Below are 20,390 nucleotides of genomic sequence, written 5' to 3' on the forward strand. Positions count from 1 at the left end.
CTAATATAAAAACAAATATCAAAGCATCCATGCAGACGTGAAACTTCTTACTTGGAGACACAAAATACAAATTAAAAGGCCTGGGATCCCTTTGTGGACCTCCCTCTAGCTGAAAGGGCCTACTACCAACTCATGACTTAAAACAGTATCCCTGCTTAATAGCTCAGTTGACTCTGTGACAGAATGTGCCAATAAGTAGCACTTTTAACAAAATGTTCTGCAAATATTAGCAGCTCAAGTATACTCCACAGCTGGTTGGCCAAGCTGCTCCTTTTAACATATCCCGCAGCAGAAAGCTTGTTTTATGTTTCCCGTGGCTGGATGTGCAGTAGTCACTAACTTTATGTCTGTGTCCTTTGAAATTCACACCTCTTGCTTCTTATGGCAACTGCATGGCTGAAAACTGCACTACGCTGGTGAATCTGTTGGAAAATTCATCTCCACTCATTCCAACAAACCAACCAGATCAGCATGAGCTTCTGGGTTCTTTATGTTCAGCTAATCCTGGATGGAGATGAAGTAAATTTCATTTGCAGATTACAGTACAAGGATTTCAGTGCAGGAAATGTATTGCTTTTCATTGTTTTGGAACAAGAATTTTTGGAAACTTGTGTAGACAGTGACAAAACACTTCATGCGCTCGTTTAGACGATCTGATGACATGAAGGAAAGCTCCTTCCAAGCTGCTTGGCATGACAGCATTCCTGCATCAGCGAGTACACAGACGTGTTTGATGGAAACGAGCAAGCAAGTTAGCAAGGAGGAGCAGGGAATTCTTTACATGCAGTTCCGCTGTTAATGTATTTACTGATTGGCAATTTGCATTACATTTCTGGTGTGATTTTTGTTGTTTGATGTTATAATTTTGGTATTATACGGTCAACTAAAAGTGAAAACATTTACATCAGAGACATATTCTTACCACAGAGCAGTGGCATGGTGGGACCGATGAAGAGAACCATGTAGACTCAACTATCAAATTCTATGCCATGCATAGTGTCCCGTGGATGGCTACATTTTAGAAACCACTCACATGTTTTACCAGACACTTTTTTGTTCTATAATTACACCAATTGTATTGTTCAGGTAATTTTTGGATAATTTTCTGGTAATTTGTGCTAATTTTCCGACCATTTTAGCTTTTTCTTACTTGGGCAAAGTAAATAGTACATTGTCATGTTTTGCTCCTTACCCCTCTCATTCTTTCACCACTTTTAATCTGAGAATCTTCTCCTCTTAGGCATTTCCACCTTCCGCCATTTTTGTAGCTTCAACAGGCCTGTTCATGCCAGCTCAGTGTCAGTATAGAACAATTTCTGGTGGACAAAAAAAATCTATTTGCCACCAGCGTAGCACCCACCAGGATTTGCGATCCTGGCCCTCTGCATTTTGCATAGTGTGCAAGCAAGGGCTTATTTATGGACTCACCATTTTGCAGCAATGTGAAACAAAACATACAGAGAGAGCCCACCTCTTTCTGAGGTCCACTGTAGCACTGCAGCTATGAGCACCAGGTTTAATGAGTTTAACCATGGAAAAATGGAATTATGCCTTAAAACAACTAAACAGTTTTTAAGGAGGAATGTGTTTTAAGCTGGATTTATCCCTGCTATTAGGTATGTTTTCTAATGATTCAACTGTTAATGTCAAGTAGTAGTTACTGTATTCTCCACAAAAGTCATTATTTGCCTGATTACCAGAGATCCAGGGAGGTGAATTTTAATTTACATAAACCGGTAAAATATGAGCTATGTCTTTCTCACAGGTGGCACACTACCTGTTGACATTTTAAAATACAATTTTGTTGGGTTTGCTACATACTGAGGTCATAAAATATGCCAATTCAATTAAATCCAAGGTTTTTGAAGAGCACCAACATTGTGCACTTTGATGTTTTCTCTGGATCAACTGTTTCTTCCTCAAAGAAAATTGAATACCTGATTACAACTTGTGTTGAACACACAGCAAAGAGCAATTCAGTAAGATATGCTGTGATTTTCTGTGTTTACACTTATATGGTCAAGGACTTTTAAAGCACTATCCGGGACAAGCTACACTGAAATGAGGTATTTTCGCAGTTCAGATTATAGAGTTTCAGATTAGCTATTTTTTTATCACAACATGATGTCTGCAATATAGAATAAACACACAGGATTTAGAATATTGATCGGTGAAATGATGAAGAATCAAGCAAAGCTGACTTCAGTGCATGGTCACCAAAACAAGGGAGAAGAAGATGAGCTATTTTTATGTATTGGCTTATTTTTTCCACTCAAAGAGATTATTTCTGATCACATTTGGCAGAGACACTGACCAAAAGCTGCCTGGTTCCATGCCCTTCTGTTAGACTGCTGCTCCTTTCCAAACCAAGATCTCTGCTAATCTTTAACTCCATCCAGGATTTCTCTCCTAATCCTCAACTCCATCCCAGAGATGTTGACATTGTCAAGATATTAAAGATCTGAGAGGTTTGAGATATATACTGTATCTTTTGTAGTACCTTGAAGGGCAACTTCCATTTCCTTTGATAATAGATGCAATCTTAATGGAAGGCAGAGTGAAGAGCTGTAGATGGAACAAGGCCTTTTTTAGGGACGACAAATTCACACAGTCTGCATCATTTGCCAAATAGCGTAATTTGGCCGGGGAGCAGCTTTGCCGAAAGGCACATCCATCTTCTCATTGCTAATTGTCCTATCCCAAGCACTTATGGCATCGGAAATTAACTATTTCTTATTTCTCTCTGTCCTCTCTTCATTCCTCCTTAATGCCTTCCTGCCTCTGTTTCTTTCCATTGTCCTCTCATTTTATTGATCACATTGTGTCTCTCTCTCTCACGCCTGGTCTTTACTGCTTCTATCTCCGGTGCTTTCGCTCTTTCTGTCTGTCATCTTGACTGCTCTCTCTCTTCTCTGCGTTTCTTCCCTTCCTCATTTCATGTCACCTATTTTCTCTTATCTATAGCCCCACAGCAGGGTGTCTTACCCAACACATCAAATAGGATATTGTTTATGCGTCATATTTACCATGGCATGCATTTCTGCGACACTAATATCCAGCTCAGACTTTTGCGCAAGATACAAAATTAATATTTCATTGACCTGGATGGCAGAAAATTTCAGGAACATTGCTTCAGAAATGTTCATTTTTCACAGAGAAATTATTTCTTTCCATCACCGCTGAGACACAAACATAATTATACTCCAGTGCTCTCTCTTTCTCAATAAAGAATTCAGTCTCAGTAGAAGGAGATAAAGACAGATTATGTGGGGCTCTATCCTGTACACACACACACACACACTAGATAGATAAATAGATAAATAGACAGACAATCATCCTGTTGTTATATAGTAACCTAGACCTTTCCTTGCGAATGAGAGATCTTTGAGGGATGAAATTTTACTTCCCATAAAGGTGCAGTGATGTGTAGATCTGGTGACTGGGGAGATCATCGGAGAGTACATAAAACCACTATTTCATTTATTGTCTCAGGATAGGGGAACATCATGAGCGAGCAGTGTTTGCACCGAGGGTGCTCCTGGTGAGGTAATATTCCTTGCCTGTGATCCAGCCATATGGAGCTGTCATCAGACCCAACAATGACCACATTAAATTATACCAAGAGGCCATCTATCTGACCCCTTTGTAACTTTTGCAACCCCACGTATTACAGAGGTGATTATCAGACCACTTTTAAAGCACCCAAGCTACTAATTGGCATTCAGCATGTAGAGCTCATCTGTGGGGCTGCCTTTGTAATTGTGATTTGGCCATTTCAAAGTGACAGTTCCTTTTCACAAACACCTACAGTGCATTCATTCCTCCTTCACATCACTCCCTCCCTTTCTACAGTGTTTTATCCATCTGTCTGCTCTGTGTGCTATTGACTTTCTTGAGTAGTATGTAAACTCAATCACAATAGGATCAAAAATAGTAAGCTAAACAGCGAATGAAGTGAGGAAGGTTTTGAATCACTGCATTGCAACCATGAGAGGTTCTTCATGACGAGGGCATAACTGTGCACAGAAAATTTTACGCTGATAGACCCAAGTAGTTTCCAAGATTAGCCATGGACAGACACACAGTATAAATCACATGATGTCTTCCAGGTGTAGCCTGGAGGAGACATTAAAGTCACCCAAGTATTAAGTATTAGCACTACTAATACTGATCCTAAAACTAACACAAGCACTAATGTTAATACTGACACTGACACTAAATACTAATACTAAGACTACTAGTGCTAATACTAATAGTCATGCTAGTACTATTAATATTAATACTAATACGGATTATAGTACAACTACTTCTGCTGTGACTTATACAACCACCTAGCAGCGCCTTAGCAACCATCCAAAACACCATAACAACCACCTTGCACCCAGCTAGATTTCAGTTACAGTGAAGATTTTCAGCTAGATTTCAGTTAAAGGGAAATTAAACAATTTTCCATTTTGCCAAGGACCCTTTGGGGGTCCTGAACCCTATTTTGAAAACCATGGGCCTAGCATGCATTTTCCACAGGTAACAGCACTTTTCTAGTTGTGATGAAGTTACTTCAAAGTGAAAGTTCTTTTTCCTAAGCACCTTCAGTACATTCATTTCTCCTTCATATATCCCCTCCCTCCCCTTTTCTCTATTTTCTCCTCTGTCTGCTTCTTTGTCTGCTCCTCTTAACATTTAGTGCGATAGCCAGCACACTGCAAGCAGCTGTTGCTAAAGGTGTGGGAGTCAAAGAAAAAGCAGTGATAGTTTCCTCCACTGTCAGAGGGCACAGCTGCATTCAGTCCCATGTCTGCCTTCTCACAATTTGCCTGCCACAAGCTGTGTACGAGGCTGCCCTGAACAGAAACAAACATCTGCATTATTCTCTGCTAATGTAGCATTATAAAATATATTTATATATATGTATGTAGAAAGTAGATCTGTCCTTCTTCTGTTTCCTAGGTAACCGAAACAAGGACGGGCCCTCTCGGCTGCAGTAACTATGACAGCTTGGATTCGGTTAGCTCGGTGTTGGTGCACAGCCCAGAAAATAAGATCCACCTTAAGGGTAAGGCTGGAAGATGCACACACACACACACACACACACACACACACACACGCGCGCACAAGCACAGGCACACATCCACTCTTTCACATACATTCATACTGTATTTATGGATACTTTTCCTTTTATGTACACACACACTCTTGTGCTCCAATCCCATCCTTGAAGACAGCATCCACCAAAGGGATGAGATTTTCCAACGGGTTACACACACACACACACACACACACACACACACACACACACGTCACTCCCATCACCACCTACACCTACTAACCTCCCACCCCCTCACCTTCCCTGTGTTGTCGTTGGCCAGGGTGACCCTTTACTTTCTGGTCCAGCAGTTTATGTGTCTGTTCTGCTTGACGGCCTCTCAGTCTAACGGGGCATCTGTTATCTGACCAGGCTTTAGATAGACCGTGTCTGGCCACGCTGACCCGAACCTAACCTCTTCAACTTCAACACCTTCAAAAGTCACAAACAAAGTTTAAGTGGTAATCTTCAAGTTGGTTTCCTTCCTTTCCTTTCCTTTTTTTTAAAAGGAAAGGATGTGTCTCCATCTTTGCAGCTAAGTGCTTTTCACTGATATTTCTGGACTGCACTTCCCAGAGATCACCTGTCAATTAATCTGTCCAGCACTTTGAAATCTTTCTCTCTGTATTTTCTGTTGATTAGGTTTGAATTTCTGGAAGTGGCGGTCTTATCTTTTATCACCATTTTTTTTTCTTCTAGCAATTCCAAACAAAATACAGGATATATAATGTGCATAACTCTATGCACACTAGAGTTCTCATATTCCCGACCCTCGGGTAGGGTCGGGCCTAAAATGTATGTGAATTGGTCGGGTAAATGTCAATGTGAATAGGTCAGCAAAATGTGAGCCTCCACTGCTCACCCCCTCTCTTCAGCTCATTCAAAAAACCTGCTCTCAAACCAGCTGGTTTCACTACTGAGGTGAGTCAGTGACGCCCACACTATGTGACATGTGCTCCCCATTCATAAAGTGACTATCAATAATAAACCTGGCACCAACACCAACTATTATGTCCGTTCTCTCACTGCTACTAGAATTTGAGCCACCGGCACTGCTAAATAATGGCGAATTTGGCGATCTTTTTTTCCCCTCTCCTTTCTTTTTTTTAGGGCTTTGTCCGGCTGTTGGGCCTCAAGTTCGGCTAATTAGTAGGGTAGGGTAGGGCCTCGGGCTGGCCCAGTTGGGCCCGGTTAGGGTAGGGTCTTAATTTTCAGGCCCGATGAGAACTCTAATGCACACCACAGGATTTTATTATCCTGAGGTGTGAATCAATTATTATCATTATCATCATTAATTAAAAAAAATAAAAAAGGGTTAGTGTTAGAGAACAAATAATGAAAAACAAATAAGGAAAGAAAAATATTTTTTTTCTTGACCAAAGTAAGAAAAAATCAAAGAAAAGTGTGGTTACTTTAATTTATGAGGGTTATATATATATATATATATTTAGTTTTTAATTTAATCAGTTATTTATTTTTTTAGATGAAAATCTACACCCCACAATTTAGGGAAAGACTCTCTGTTGCAGATGCATTGTGGCTGTGTCCTAATTGGCCTCGGTGTTGTGCCACTTCAGGTGTTTTGGTGATAAATCATGCTGTGGAACCATTTAGCGCTTAACGAGATTCTACCAGCACTACCATCAGCGCTGGCACTAATACCACTTCAAATGCACCACTCTTTTGTGTTTGAGCCTCTCCACTCCTGCAAAAAAGATAACAAAAGAGCAGAGAGCACGTCTGTGCAGAATTGAAGTGAGATGTTACATCATGTAGTGGCAATAGGGGAGGGATTTTAAAGCTCTGTGCTGCACATTCTATAGGCAAAAAAAAAAAAATCTTTAAAAAAAATCTGTATATGCCTCAACACTCCACTGTTCTCACTCTCTGATCTCTGATTTTGTGTGCGTGTGTGTGTGAGTGTGTGTGTGGACCTCTAGGGTGTGCCTGGGTGTTTGTGTGTGTGTGTGTGTGTGCATATGTGCTTCTGTTAAATGTAGACCACTGCTTTGGTGCCTGCAGTGGCTACTCCTCTCTCATCATTAACTGGTTGAGAAAAAAATAGCCTCCTTGTTCAGCAGTGAGACAGCACTGCTTTGAAGTGGAGATGTGGCATCATTATTACTTTTATTGAAAGTTTTTGCAAGGATTTTTTGGCTTGAAAATTAAATCTCTTTGGTTATTAGTTGTGCAGCATCATTTGTGTCTGTGTGTGTGAGAGAGAGAGGAACAGAGGTAAAGAGAGAGATTTTTTATTTAAAAAAAAAAAAAAAAAACTGTATTGACTTCATCATTATACAAATCAATTCAGAAACTACTGCACAAATCAGGTTGAGCAGCCTTTTGCTTCCACTACCTTCCACCCTGAAGAGAAAACAAGAGCAAAGCAAGCAAGAAACAAACACACAAGAGGCAAAACAAAGATTCAATACAAAGAAAGACTATAAATGACAGGTGCCATCATCCACTATTATAAGCAGAGGGAGAGAGAGAAAGAGAGAGAGAGAGAGAGAGAATGCTTGTCATGTCTTACTTTTCCAATTCGCACACCATTTAGAACCTGTTCTATATTGATTCACAGAAGTAATGTATGTATGAAATGTATGCAACATATAGACTTCAGCTGAAGTGAATTTAAATGAATTCAGTTGAGAGAAGGGAAGTGACAAAAAACCTGTTATGAAAAACATAGACAAAGACAGAGAGAGACAGCGACATAGAAATACAGTTCAAAAAGTTTTGTTTTTTCCACTTGCTTAAGGATTTTATTTTGTAATTAAAGAAATGATCGATATACAATGATGGAAATGGGTTTGTTGAATAAATAATGAACTAAGTGCAGCATGATTGGCTCAGTCAGGGGTGCAGTTTTATTGCATAGCACATTAAAAGTGGCTTTGGACATTCTGAAATGTCCAAATGAAATGCAAATTTTGTCCACTGTGACCTCCAAGAAATGTCACACCTGTCGTCCTGTGTAGAAGTTGTGGCTGTATAGCAGGGACATGCACTAATGCAGCCCCCTGCCTTTTAGCTCTCAAATTTAACAAGTGCCCTACTCAGTGGTGTTTATAGTAACAGTTTTTTTTTCCTTACATTTTTTCCCCATAAACATCACTAAAAGACAGATAATCCACAATCATGATAATATTCCAAAAGGCAATATAGGATGGGTTTCACTTCTTTGGTGCACATATTTTATTTTATTTTATTTTTTAATTTTCATTCTATTTATCCTTTCCTTAACCAGGATGTCTCTTTATAATATCACTTTTACAAGAAAGATCTGGTCAAGATGGTGACAGCTAGCTAAATATTTCACACATTTCACAAAAAACAGGGAGCAACATATTACACATACAACAAATACACATATGAACAAAAGTATTGGGCCACATACGCATTACATCTGCAGGAGCTTTTGTGACCCATTTTAAATCCATAGGAATTAATATGGAGTTGGCCCCCCCTAGGACATCCTCCAGATTTTGGAGTGTGTCTGTGGGAATTTTTGCCCGTTCATCCTGAAGAGCATTTGTGAGGTCAGACACTGATGTTGAACCACAGGGCCTGGCTCACAATCTCCATCCTAGTTCATCCCAAAGGTGTTGGATGGGGTTGAGCTCAGGCCTCTGTGCGGGCCAGTCAAGTTCTTCCACAACAGACTCAACCAACCATGCCTTTATTGAGCTTGCTCTGTGCACTAAGACACAGTCATGCTGGAACAGAAAAGGGCCTTCCCCAAACTGTTCCCACAAAGTTGGAAGCAGAGAATTGTCCAAAATGTCTTGGTGAGCCGAAACATTAAGATTTCCCTTCACTGGCACTATATTATATACTACTAAAGGGCTGAGGCCAACACTTGGCACAAAGCAGTCAGGCAGGTAACGTTCTGGCATTCGCCAAACCCAGACTTGTCTATCAGACTGCCAGATAGAGAGGTGCGATTCGTCACTCCACAGAGTGACGAATCGCATGCAGCTGCTCGGCCATGGAAACCCATGCCACAGTTTTTGTGCTGATGTTGATGCCAGAGGAGGTTTGGAGCTCTGCAGTTATTGACTCAGCAGAGTGTTGGCCACTTTTACGCATTATGCATCTTAGCACTTGGCGACCCCGCTCTCTAAACGATTCCACTTTGCGATAATACCACTTACAACTGATCATGGACTATCTAGGAGGCAAGAAATTTCACCAATTGACTTGTGTGGTATCCTATTGCATTACTATTACAGCACCAGGCTGGATGTCAGTGAGCTCTTTAGAACGAGCCATTGTCTGTAGTGTGTTTGTAAAGGCAGACTGCATGGCTAAGTGCTGGATTTCAAACACTTGTGGCAATGGGACCGAATGAGACACCTGAATTCAGTGATCAAGAGGTGTGTCCCAGTATGTTTGTCCATGCAGTGTATTTCCCAATCTACGTGCAGCAAGAGGCAACAGTTAAGGGCACATGTAGGCTATGTGACAATCAATATCCTAGTTTAAAAAGTTAAGTTAGTTGTTCAGGCCCATGGATCGTAAAGTGAGAAGGCTGATTTGCCAAAATAAACGTTCATCCTATGAACATGGAAAAGAAGCACCTTAGAGGACCTTGTTTGGTGGCAACCCCGTCTTAATTACGTTTAGCAGGAAGTGTATTTCTGTCGTGGATTATGTTTGTTACTGACGTCTCACAAATATTGTTCTAACCAATATATCTTGAATATCATGTTGGGTGGCATTTTAGTCAGTTTCATACCTTTAGCCACCAAACTGCTTGGTTATGGTTAGGAAAAGGTTACGCTTAGGCATTTACCACCCTACCTTCCTGCAAAGGCAGACCTCAGACTGTGATTACAAATGCTTTTCTGATATGTTACAAACAAATGCAATCTGTGACAAAATCCTTCTATGTAGTTTCAGTCTAATTCCTTCCAGTTAACAAGTATAAATTACAATTATGAGTGCATTAATCAACATCCAAGGTAAAACACAAGGATGTATGATAAAGAGAATCCAGCTTATGTAACACAAAGGTTGGTGCATGCATATACAGAACATCCCCATAGCCTAAAACAACTTGAAATGTAGATTGCAGTATATATTCATGATTTATGATTTATGAAAGAGAAGCCTGTAAGCAACAGACATCCATGCTTTTGTGAACAGTCAAAGTATTTAACAACCATAAAAAAATGCCTAGCTTATTGTGATGGGAGTCATGACTTGTAAAAGGTTCTCACTAAGCAGTTGTATTGTGAAATGTGTGTTGGTTCATCATGACAACTACATGTTTGACCAGGTGCAGCGGGCATGCGTTACAGGAAACAAAGAGTAATTTTTATTTATTTATTAATTTAAGCTTTTATGTATTTATGTATTTGCACAGTGGAGCACATACAAATAAAGTAAATAAATGAAAGACACTGTGCAGGTGAGATAAAGGGTTGAGAGTTTAAAGGAGGGATATTAAACATAACAGGTTTTTTCCCAAGTTTTGACATGGATGGTGCATTCTGGGATGCTGCTTTATATGATGTTAAAAGATAGTGATGCCACTCCTTGCTTCTTCCCTTGTGGGAAATCATTTGAAAAACAGAATCAGAATTGGCACCAGTTGTTACATCATCAAAAACTGTGTATTCATATTCGGTGTTACATTAACATCAGCCTGCTTCTGCTGAGGGATGGCAGCGATTGTTAATGCCAAGGAGGAGGGCAGCCAATCAGCATCCAGTGCTTCATCCATAATGGCATGTTAAATTCCAGGTGCAAGAGGAGCCCTGAAAAATAAATTACTTAAAATATTTCCTCAAAAATTTCTTTCATTTAACATCTTCACCTCTTCCATTCTCATCAGTATGGTTGTCATTGCAAATGCATGCTTTATTCAACCCCATGGAAATCCTAGTGACACTGAGTGACGGTATTAACTTTGTTGCAACCAAGATAATGGGAGGAGAAGCTTGTGCTGCTAATCCTGTTCGGCTCATCCAGAGGTTTATGATATGAGGTATATGATATGTCAGAAGCTATCATAACAAAGAAAGAAAAGCCCATTTGTGGGAGCAGATCAGCCAGACCTTAGAGTGGTGATGTCGATACTTCAATACTGTTTTCAGTGATACAAAACCCACAATGTGAGGAGGAGCCCTTCATCCCAGCGCTTCCCAGCACCATGCCAGCATTTTTCTGTCAGAAAAAAAATGCTAGGTGTTTATGTCCACAGTTGAAGTAGTGAAATGTCACAGCAGCTCATCAAATAAAATTGCCAAAAAAATGAAAGATGAAAATATTCCTCTCTCAAGTCCCACTTTCTCACTCTCTGTCAAACTCTGCCCCCCAGCTCCCTCCAGGTTTTGACAAAAAGAGTCAGACTGTTGCATTCAAGAGCTCCTTTATATAAATAGGTGTGTGTGTTGTTTGTGTAAATTGATGCTGTAGTGAGAGCGATGCATGAACAGGTCCGTATGTGTCTTTTCTTGAAGAAACCACCAATTTAATGTGACTGAACTGGTCTAAACAACTAAACACAGACTAAACTGCCTTCATGAAAACATGTCAAGGAACTACGCCTCATTTGCATTTGAACACTACCCATGGTGTCGTGAACGTAGTGTGTGATTATGAGTGTGATTATGAAGATGCCGCAATAATGAGCGTGTGTGAGTGGGGTGGCGGGGAGGTTGTCGTGGTGGTGTGTGTGTGTATATTGGGCGGGTATGGTCGTTAGCCAGCACATTGGGATATTGTCAACCATATTTCTTTGATTTTGTATTCCGGTGAAAGTTTGAAATATGGCAAACATTCGATGAAGGAGCAACAACCTGCCTGGCGCTAATCAATTCCTGAAATAGTCGTCATGTTTTCAGGCGGTTGTTGGATGTGGTGTTTTTCTCTCCGACACCGAGGAAGCCAATTTATTCGCTTCCAGCCGGCTGATGGAAATGCATCAAATTTGCGTTTTATTTTTTGCGACGTTTCAAACTTTTGCGGAAAATTTGCTTGACAGCTGGATGGAAACATGGCTCTGGTATCATACAACAGACACAGAAAAGCAGACAACAAAAAAGAGAGAGAGAGAGAGAGAGAGAGAGAGAGAGAGAAGATGGGAGACTGACAGACTGAGAACCAAGACAGAGAGATGGAGAGGAACGGATGGATGGACTGAGAGAAAGGGAGACGGGGATAAGTAGAGAGAGAGAGAGTGTGTGTGTGTGTGTGAGAGAGAGAGAGATAGAGAGTGAGAGAGAGAGAGAGAGAGAGAGAGAGAGAGAGAGAGAGAGACTGTGATCCACTGGCATCTGCACCAGTGTGTGTATATCGAGGCTGGGTAGCCGCCAAGGCTTACCGAGGCTCTGACGATGGGGCCCCAGTTCAAGGGGACAAACATCATCTCCCCTACAGCCAAAAGAGCATTCCAATAGAGTGGACCCAACAGTCTCCAAAGGAAATGCTTAAAGGGAGAGAGCACACTTGGACACCGACACACATACACACACACACACACACACACATACACACGCGCACACACAGATAACGAGGGGTGTTGACCATGGGGGAGGCTTAAGAGCTTCAAATTGCCTAAAATGGAAAGCCTGCTCACAGCTGGAGATAGACAGAGCAAGAGAACTGTGGCTGTGCGATTTCTGGTCTACTGGGGCAATCTAAATCTGTGGCTGGACGGAAGCAAGGCTTTATGGGTAATGACCCTAAAAGCCACCATCAACAGGAGACACCCACAGGTTTTGCTCCAAAATCACGGCAGGAAGAAAGGCAGACTCCAAAGGGCACCTGAAAATAGATGAAGAATCTTCAAAAGTTACTGCAATTATTATTGGTATTTCGGCTTATGGGAGAGTCGGCGCTGGATAATTATATTGAAAAAGACAGAGCGTTCTCAGCACTTGCAAAATTAGATAAAGCACAGGTGCTGCTCATGCTTTTAACTGGGGTACATTATCTCTGACATTTATAGCTGTTTATTCATCAAGAAGGTACAGAGAACATTTACTCTTCTGTAGTTAGACGCTATCAAAACATTCTTCTCCACAAATTATCTCTGCATTTTATTGAACAGGATCAATTACTAAAATGAAGTAAATACTGTATATTACAGTGAAATGTTTGCTTCAATCATGGATTTTCACACCTCAGAAATTATTTTTTGTTATCTGTCCTTATCAAAGGAGTTGACTAGTTGACTTTCTGCCTTCTACATGCCCCTCTGTTTCTGCATGTGAGCTGTGAGACTTATTATTTTTTTTCTTCACTTTGTCTTCAGAGAATATTCAGATAGGACAGGGGGTATTAAGGTATGACTAAATATAGCCACTGCTTTCTATGTTGCCTACCCTTGTTTGGCTATGAGCAACCTGTCTGCTTTCACCTACAGTGGCAAATAGGGCATGGAAAATGTCCATGGAAAGGAGTGACGCTTTAATTTTTAATGTGAATACTACTAGTAATAAACAGATAAATTAACTCTGGGCACAAAGACTGTAATTAATTTTGCAAAAAGTGTGATCACACTCATTAAATCTACTCGCCTAACCCAGAAGCAGTGAGCAAATGTGCTCTAAATAATCCAATAGTGTCTATTTGATTATTTAGAGCACATTTGCTCACAGCTATGTCTGTTGAATAGACAAACAATTCACAAACAGTTCAGCTCTCATCACCTTAGGAACCTTTTTTTTTTTTTTTTTTTTTTTTAATTCAGTAGCGTAATTGCACTGAAAATAGTCATATATAACTGCAGCTGAAGGGTAGCTTGTCTTTCCCTGGGCTGCTCAAATTAAACTATTCTTGGTCTTATAAAACTCTTTTACAGCCCCATTGGATAAACTGAAAAATCCATCAGTGGTCAATGTGAAATCAAGTCTCTTTCTTACAGTTCTTGGAAAATTGACATTTGGGAGATACTGTACAAGGTTTCACCCAACAGCAACACTGTGTTCATTTGCTTGCTTGGCTCGTGAAAAGCCTCCCCCATTCAGCTTCTTTTCAGATGCTCAAGGATATGCTTCCCTTTTAGCTAATTCCCCTTTCAGAGGTTATTTATATCTAACAATTCAGAGACAGTCTTGTCACTTGAAGGTTTCTTTCAATCCAGACAAGCTCGCCGTATCATCCCAACCTCAGCAACATTCATAGCCTTAATTGCATCTCTGGGCCTTGTGTGGTTTTGAATGATATGAAATGTCAAATGGGGTTAAAACCCACCGAAGGAACATTATGCGACATAATAAAATGAGCACTTTCATTCATTTTGAATTAACAGATGTGGGTTGCATGATGGAGAAGACAGACGTTTTGCTGAATGTTTATATGTTGCCGCAGTGACAACAGGCATGTCAGAGGTGAAAATGAGCCGGGAGAGCAGCCAACGGCAGCGATGGTAAATTATAGGTTGTGCTCATTTTCACTTCCTTCCCTCCCTCCATCAGCACAGGTCTCATAAGAGTCATAATCCAAGGTTTTTACCAGGGCCATTTCTAAATGTGATTATGTGCTTTAACATCAGGACAGACATTCACTTCCTTAATGATCTGGAGCGAGAGCAGCAGTTTTCAAAGTGGGGTTCAGGGACCCCGGGGTGTCCCTAAGGGTCTTCCAGGGGGTCCTCAGCAAAATGAAGACTAGAATAGAAATAGAATTTAAATGTCCAACCTAAATTTTCTTTCTTTCTTTCTTTCTTTCTTTTTTAATAGATTTTTGTTAATAATTTTTGGGTAATTTGTTGATAATTTTGTGGTATTTGTAGTGCAAATGTTCTTGAATATATTATTGAATATTGAACATAATTATTGAAAATACTAATAGTTATTATTATTCTTGAAGATAATTATTACCAATGTGCTGGTATTTTTTTTTTTTTTGTTTTGTTTTTTTGTTTTGCATGCTCGATCATCACTTTTTTGAAAGAAGTGAGGTGAATTTGCACTGGAATTCACTACATATCGCTATGATGCAAAAGTATGTGCATGCGATTATTTTATTTAATATTTTACTTTCACCTTTTTGAATTTATGAAGCATGACACCCAGACAAACCCATAATTAACACAAACCAAAATATCTTTTTATATCAGACTCCTGAGGGCAAAAGCTCTTCAAGTTGGGTCTGAGGCTTCATGAGAATCAGCTTGGGGGTCCAGAGCATGAAAATGTTTGAAAACCCCCGAGCTAGAGCACTGCCAAAAAACTCAAGGAGGAGATGAGAGGGTGAAGCACACTTTGGCAAATCAAACAAATCACATTCAATCCACAAGTGTTTGGTGCCTGTTTTTTTCACTCCCTCTTTAACACTTTTCCAAAAACACTTATCGTCATCACATCACTATGTAAACATGGAGGCAAGTCAGTTTTAGGCTTGTTTACTAATTTAAGAGTTAATCTACTTTTGCTTTTTGTGTTGCCAATATGAAGGGCTGTTCTCTATTGTTGACTGAGGTAAAAATAAATAAACAACAGAATCTAGGCTGCTCATTTCCAATTTGTGTGTTTTGTGTTAAAAACAGCAGCAGACCATTGCTTTATTTTCAGCAGGAAGTTCTAAGGCTTCAGTGCACCAAAATAAACTTCAGGATACAATCAACGTCAACACAATCAACACTCCTCTACACTCCTCTACACTCTTCTACTTTATTGAGGCAAATAAAAGACAAGTCAGAAGTAGCCACCGGAGAAAATGTAATATGGGAACTGTTATTTCTGACAAGTAAAAAGTTGCAGTCCAACAAGCAAATTACCACTTGTACTTCCTTTTTGAGATGAACAGTCTGAAAGAAAAAAGCAACGAGAGAGAGGAAAATGGGGAGGAGGGGAGTCGGAAAGACAGTTCAACAAGCAGAGAGATGGAAAAGAGTCAGAGAAAGTGGCACAGTGATCGGTGATGAGAACTGTGTTATTTAGCTGTCTCCCAAATTGAAGGCACCCCTGCCAGATTTGCTACTGGCACGCACACACATGCATACACGCGCACACACACAACCACACGCAACCACACACACACACACACACACACACACACACACACACATGCACACACACACACCCAAAAGCACCTGCCAAAGCATGGAAGGGGAAAAATGCGACTAATTACATCTCTTTCCAAGCCATTGAAAGAGTAAATACCAAAGAAAAGACATGCATATTCATAGTGGGGCACAGCGGGATTGACTTGGCTGTTGAAAATCATCCAAGCTGAGATTGTGAACTGAGGGGAGAGGAAGCTTTTGACACAACAAATTGATGATTATTACACAGACAGACAGACAGACACCTGTGGACTGACAGATTCAGAGGAGCAGCATGAGGCGCCATGCTGCAGTCTTATGTAATCCTGCTGTTGACAGAAAAGTCTTTTTTTCTTAAGAAAGAAAAAACTCATTTTCTACTATGTGACCAAGCATAATTTCACACAGTGGCTTGCGAATGGGGTTCATACACTGTATGGTTATGAATGCACTAAAAGTGGAACTGTGACATTTCCATGTAGTGAGAGTGATGAGAAGGAAGGAACAAAAATGCAGCGCAGGAAAAATCATCACTATCATGTAGTAAAATAAAAATAAAAAAATAAAATAAAATAAAAAAACCCACCATAATTAGGCTGTCTTTAAAACAAAAATAGCAAAGATTTAATGGCATCTCTGCCTGCAATAAAGCAAAACAATAGCCCTGGTGATAGGCTGCTACTTTGAAGATGATTTGACGATCTCTATTACACAGCAGGGAGGGGAAATAATGAAACTTGTAGATAGGAAACATCCTGTACATGGCAGGTTGGCACAGCAGGTTGTTTAGGATGGATGCAGAGTAGGTGACAGTTGCTACTGACAGTGCCCAAAACTGAAAAAAATGCCCTTCAGCAGGCTTATCCAATCCCCCCCATGTATGCGCGCCTACCTTCTGGCACTGAAAACACTCTGAGCTGAGATGCTTTGGAAAAAGAAAGACGACCCATTCCTTTTGTCCACGTGAAAATACAAGCGGGTATGTAGATGAAGTCTCTCGACCAATTAAAGTCAGACAGACAGCCATGTGAAAAGTGGTTAAGAGACTGTTCTCTTCAGGCAAGAGCCCACACATAACAGAGAGACAGCCGGTCGAAGGCCTGTTTTCTGTCTGCCCAAGTCAGTTATAATGACCTCAGCCATGTTAAGACATGTTGTCAGCATCAATATCCCTGTGTAACATTCAGTAATGGTACATGCATGATACTGCAGCTGTCACATAAAAGTCTCACAGCTTTCTTTCTGATGTTTGTCCACCCTTTAAATTAAAAAGGTTCATTGCCTTTTTCTGAACTATGGAATGCAGATGGGATCAAAACCATCTTGCAAAATGCTTGTCAAAACAACCGTTTATTGCCTCTTAAAACAGTATAAAAATTTGCCCTCACATAATTGCTCTGTCAACCATTCCAGCCAGAGATGTTTCTAATGTTTGTATTTCTTCACATGGCAATGTATAAGGAACATCACTGGCTGAAGGTGTGATGACATGGTTAAAGCATCACCTCTATGTGTATTTTTATACCGTGTTAAGAGATCACACACGGTGTGGTATTTTCTTGCCTCATCAGCCTTCCGTACTGAACAGGGGTTTGTCTTATGTTGTGTTGGCAACCTGACTTTGGGCTTTACCCTGAATAGTTGGTAACCATGGCTCACTTTATAGCAGGATGTGTCACATAGTGACTCCTAACACCTAACCTACTCCAGAGCAGGTTGTGTTCCAGCTTTTTGATTGAAACTTATAAAAAGGAAAAAAGGCAGTCTCCTAACCAGTCAACTCTCTGGAGACAAAATGGTACCACCACTCCTCAAGAAACATGTGGACTTTAATAAATTTTATTTTTATTGCAGCAATTTTATTTCCAAAAACTAATATGAACAAAAACGCTGCATTCAAATAAATGACACTAGTAATAAAAAGAAGAGTACAGGGAGAAACCACTGAATTAGGAGATAGAAAGGAACGCTGCTCTGAGGGCAGTGATGTTTAGAGACTGTGACTTTGTTTTCAGAGATGATTTATTATATCAGAGATATAATAAATGTTTGCAGCATTTCCAGGTCGTCTGCCCACTCTGGCTACAAAATAGGGCGTGACAGCTTAGTTGACTATAGTTATAAGTAATAAATAAAATTTACTGTTTCAAATTAAGTGGATTGAAATTCTTTAATATGTTCCCAAGACTGATCAATGCAATAGATTATGCCCATATTCCCAATACTGCAGCCTGAGGGAACATGGGGTGACTTTGTGAATAGGAAATCATTTCACAGCCTCAGTGTAATGACACAGTATTGTATAAATGAAATGTGTGCCCACTGTGCCTTAATGACAGGCAAAGAGAAGCTTGTTAACTTGCATATTTACGTAGTTCTTGTCCTGCAGTCCTATAGCCTTGCCAGCAGTGTTACTTTTCATCACCTAATGTTTTTGTATTGCTTATATTGTATGTATTCATTATAATACTTTGTTCTTCTTGAGAAAAGAGAGCAAATGTTGACAATTTTTCCTATACTCATTTTCCTATACTTAAAATGCTGACATAGTCAACGGCGTATTTAAACAATTCTACAGTATATATAAGCTACAGCTATAATGTTTTTATTATTCTTATTATTTTATTATTTTATACAACTTTAAAACATATTTTTCTTGTTTTAGCTGCGTGCTTATATTTACTTTTCCATGCTGAATTATATTGCATTAGATAGCCCCCCCCCCCCCCGTGTCAAGAACTACAGATGCAAATCAATGTATGTAAAATATGAAAAATGCATGAACATCAGCCATTTTTTCCTTCCCACTTACAACTAGTTTTTCAAGAGTGGCTATCATTATTGTGATTAATGAAACCTAACCCCCTAGGCTAATCAAAAATGTCTATGTTCCAGTCATTTCCAAGACTTATACTGTTACTAGCAATCATATTTTTAGTAGTATTTTTTAGTAAAGTTAGAAATTGTATGACATGTCCTTCAAGGCTGTTTGATTTAATTTGTGGAACCACCTCAAACAAGTCTGTGTAATGTTGATACAAAGAACTTCAACAAATCAAAACTAACTTTACAATGATTCAGTATGTGGAAGCAGGTGGTACCAGCTTTTGAAAAAATGATTAAAATGCTTGAATACTGAAAATGAATAAATATACCTTGCTGTGTTCATCCAGGTTTGCAAGATGTCCTCCCAGAGTTCCTCCGTGGGCGTTTTGTGGAGGCAGCTCTCAGCTATGTGGCGTGTAACTCGGAGGGTGAGCTGCTCTGCCGCAACAACGACTGCTGGTGCCGATGCTCAGCCCGCTTCCCAGAATGCAACTGTCCCTTTGCTGACATCAAGGTCATGGAGGAGAACCTGAAGAAGAGCAAAGAGGCCTGGAGCAGCTTCAACCAAGAATTCATGGAATCAGGTAAGCATTGGAATGACTGCTATTAAACTCGCTGATAATGAGGTAGTGTTGAATGAGATTTTAGTTATGGTGTCTGGAAGAGCAGCAAAGAGACTTAGACCAGCTGTAATGAGGTAGGAGCATGGCTGGTAATGAGGTTGTGTTGAATGAGATTTTAGTGTAGTGTCTGTTCTTTTTTTTTTTTGTGGGCATTTCTGCTTTATTAGATAGGTAGAGCAGAGCGAGACAGGGAATACAGGGCAGAGAGAGGGATTGTCATGCAGCAAAGGGCCCAAGCCGAAATCAACTTAAACTTAGCCACAGTGGTATGTGCCCCAGTCTTTATCAGACGCAAAAAGACCCATAGCATCCTCAACACAGAATTTATGGAGTCTAGTATGGGTTGGTATAGTTATTGTCAGTAATGCTAGTAATGAGGCAGAAGACTTGTTAATAATGGGGTTCTGCAAAATGAGCTTTCTGTTTAATTAAGCAAGAGCACAGGGACCTAAACTAGCTTCAACAAACATTCTATGGAGTCATGTGCACTATTGTGTTAGTGTAAAAACATGTTAATAATTAGGTGGAAAACTCAATATACTGAATGAAATTCTGTTGGGAGGGTGGAAGACATTTCACCCAAGGTTTGAAAAAGTCATGTAAGGTGGTTGATTGGTTCATCTTTGCCAAGGGTGGTCATAAAATGTTTGGGAGACTACAGATAATTGTAGCACACCAAACAAGAAGCAAAGATGACTGAAAGAACTTCATGAACTAATACGGTAAACTGCTCAGACAGTAAAAATTAAAAAAAAAAAAAAAAAAAAGTAAATAAATATAAATGACCATTATTTATCTGAGTTTTACTTTCACTTGGAGTACTGTAGTGTATAAGAATGCTTTACACAGAGTGAGT

General features: G+C 39.9%; 1 protein-coding gene across 1 annotated transcript in view; it reads left to right on the top strand.

Moving 5' to 3' along the window:
* The window catches only part of brinp2 (bone morphogenetic protein/retinoic acid inducible neural-specific 2), a 129,033-nt gene that overhangs the window by 53,108 nt on the left and 55,535 nt on the right, over positions 1-20,390 (top strand). The window contains exons 4-5 of the mRNA XM_030074545.1: positions 4,948-5,053; positions 19,259-19,495. Of these exons, the coding sequence (XP_029930405.1) occupies positions 4,948-5,053; positions 19,259-19,495 (343 nt within the window). The remainder of the gene's footprint in view (positions 1-4,947; positions 5,054-19,258; positions 19,496-20,390) is intronic.

This window comes from Myripristis murdjan, chromosome 17, assembly GCF_902150065.1.
Source record: "Myripristis murdjan chromosome 17, fMyrMur1.1, whole genome shotgun sequence".
Taxonomy (NCBI): Eukaryota; Metazoa; Chordata; class Actinopteri; order Holocentriformes; family Holocentridae; genus Myripristis; species Myripristis murdjan.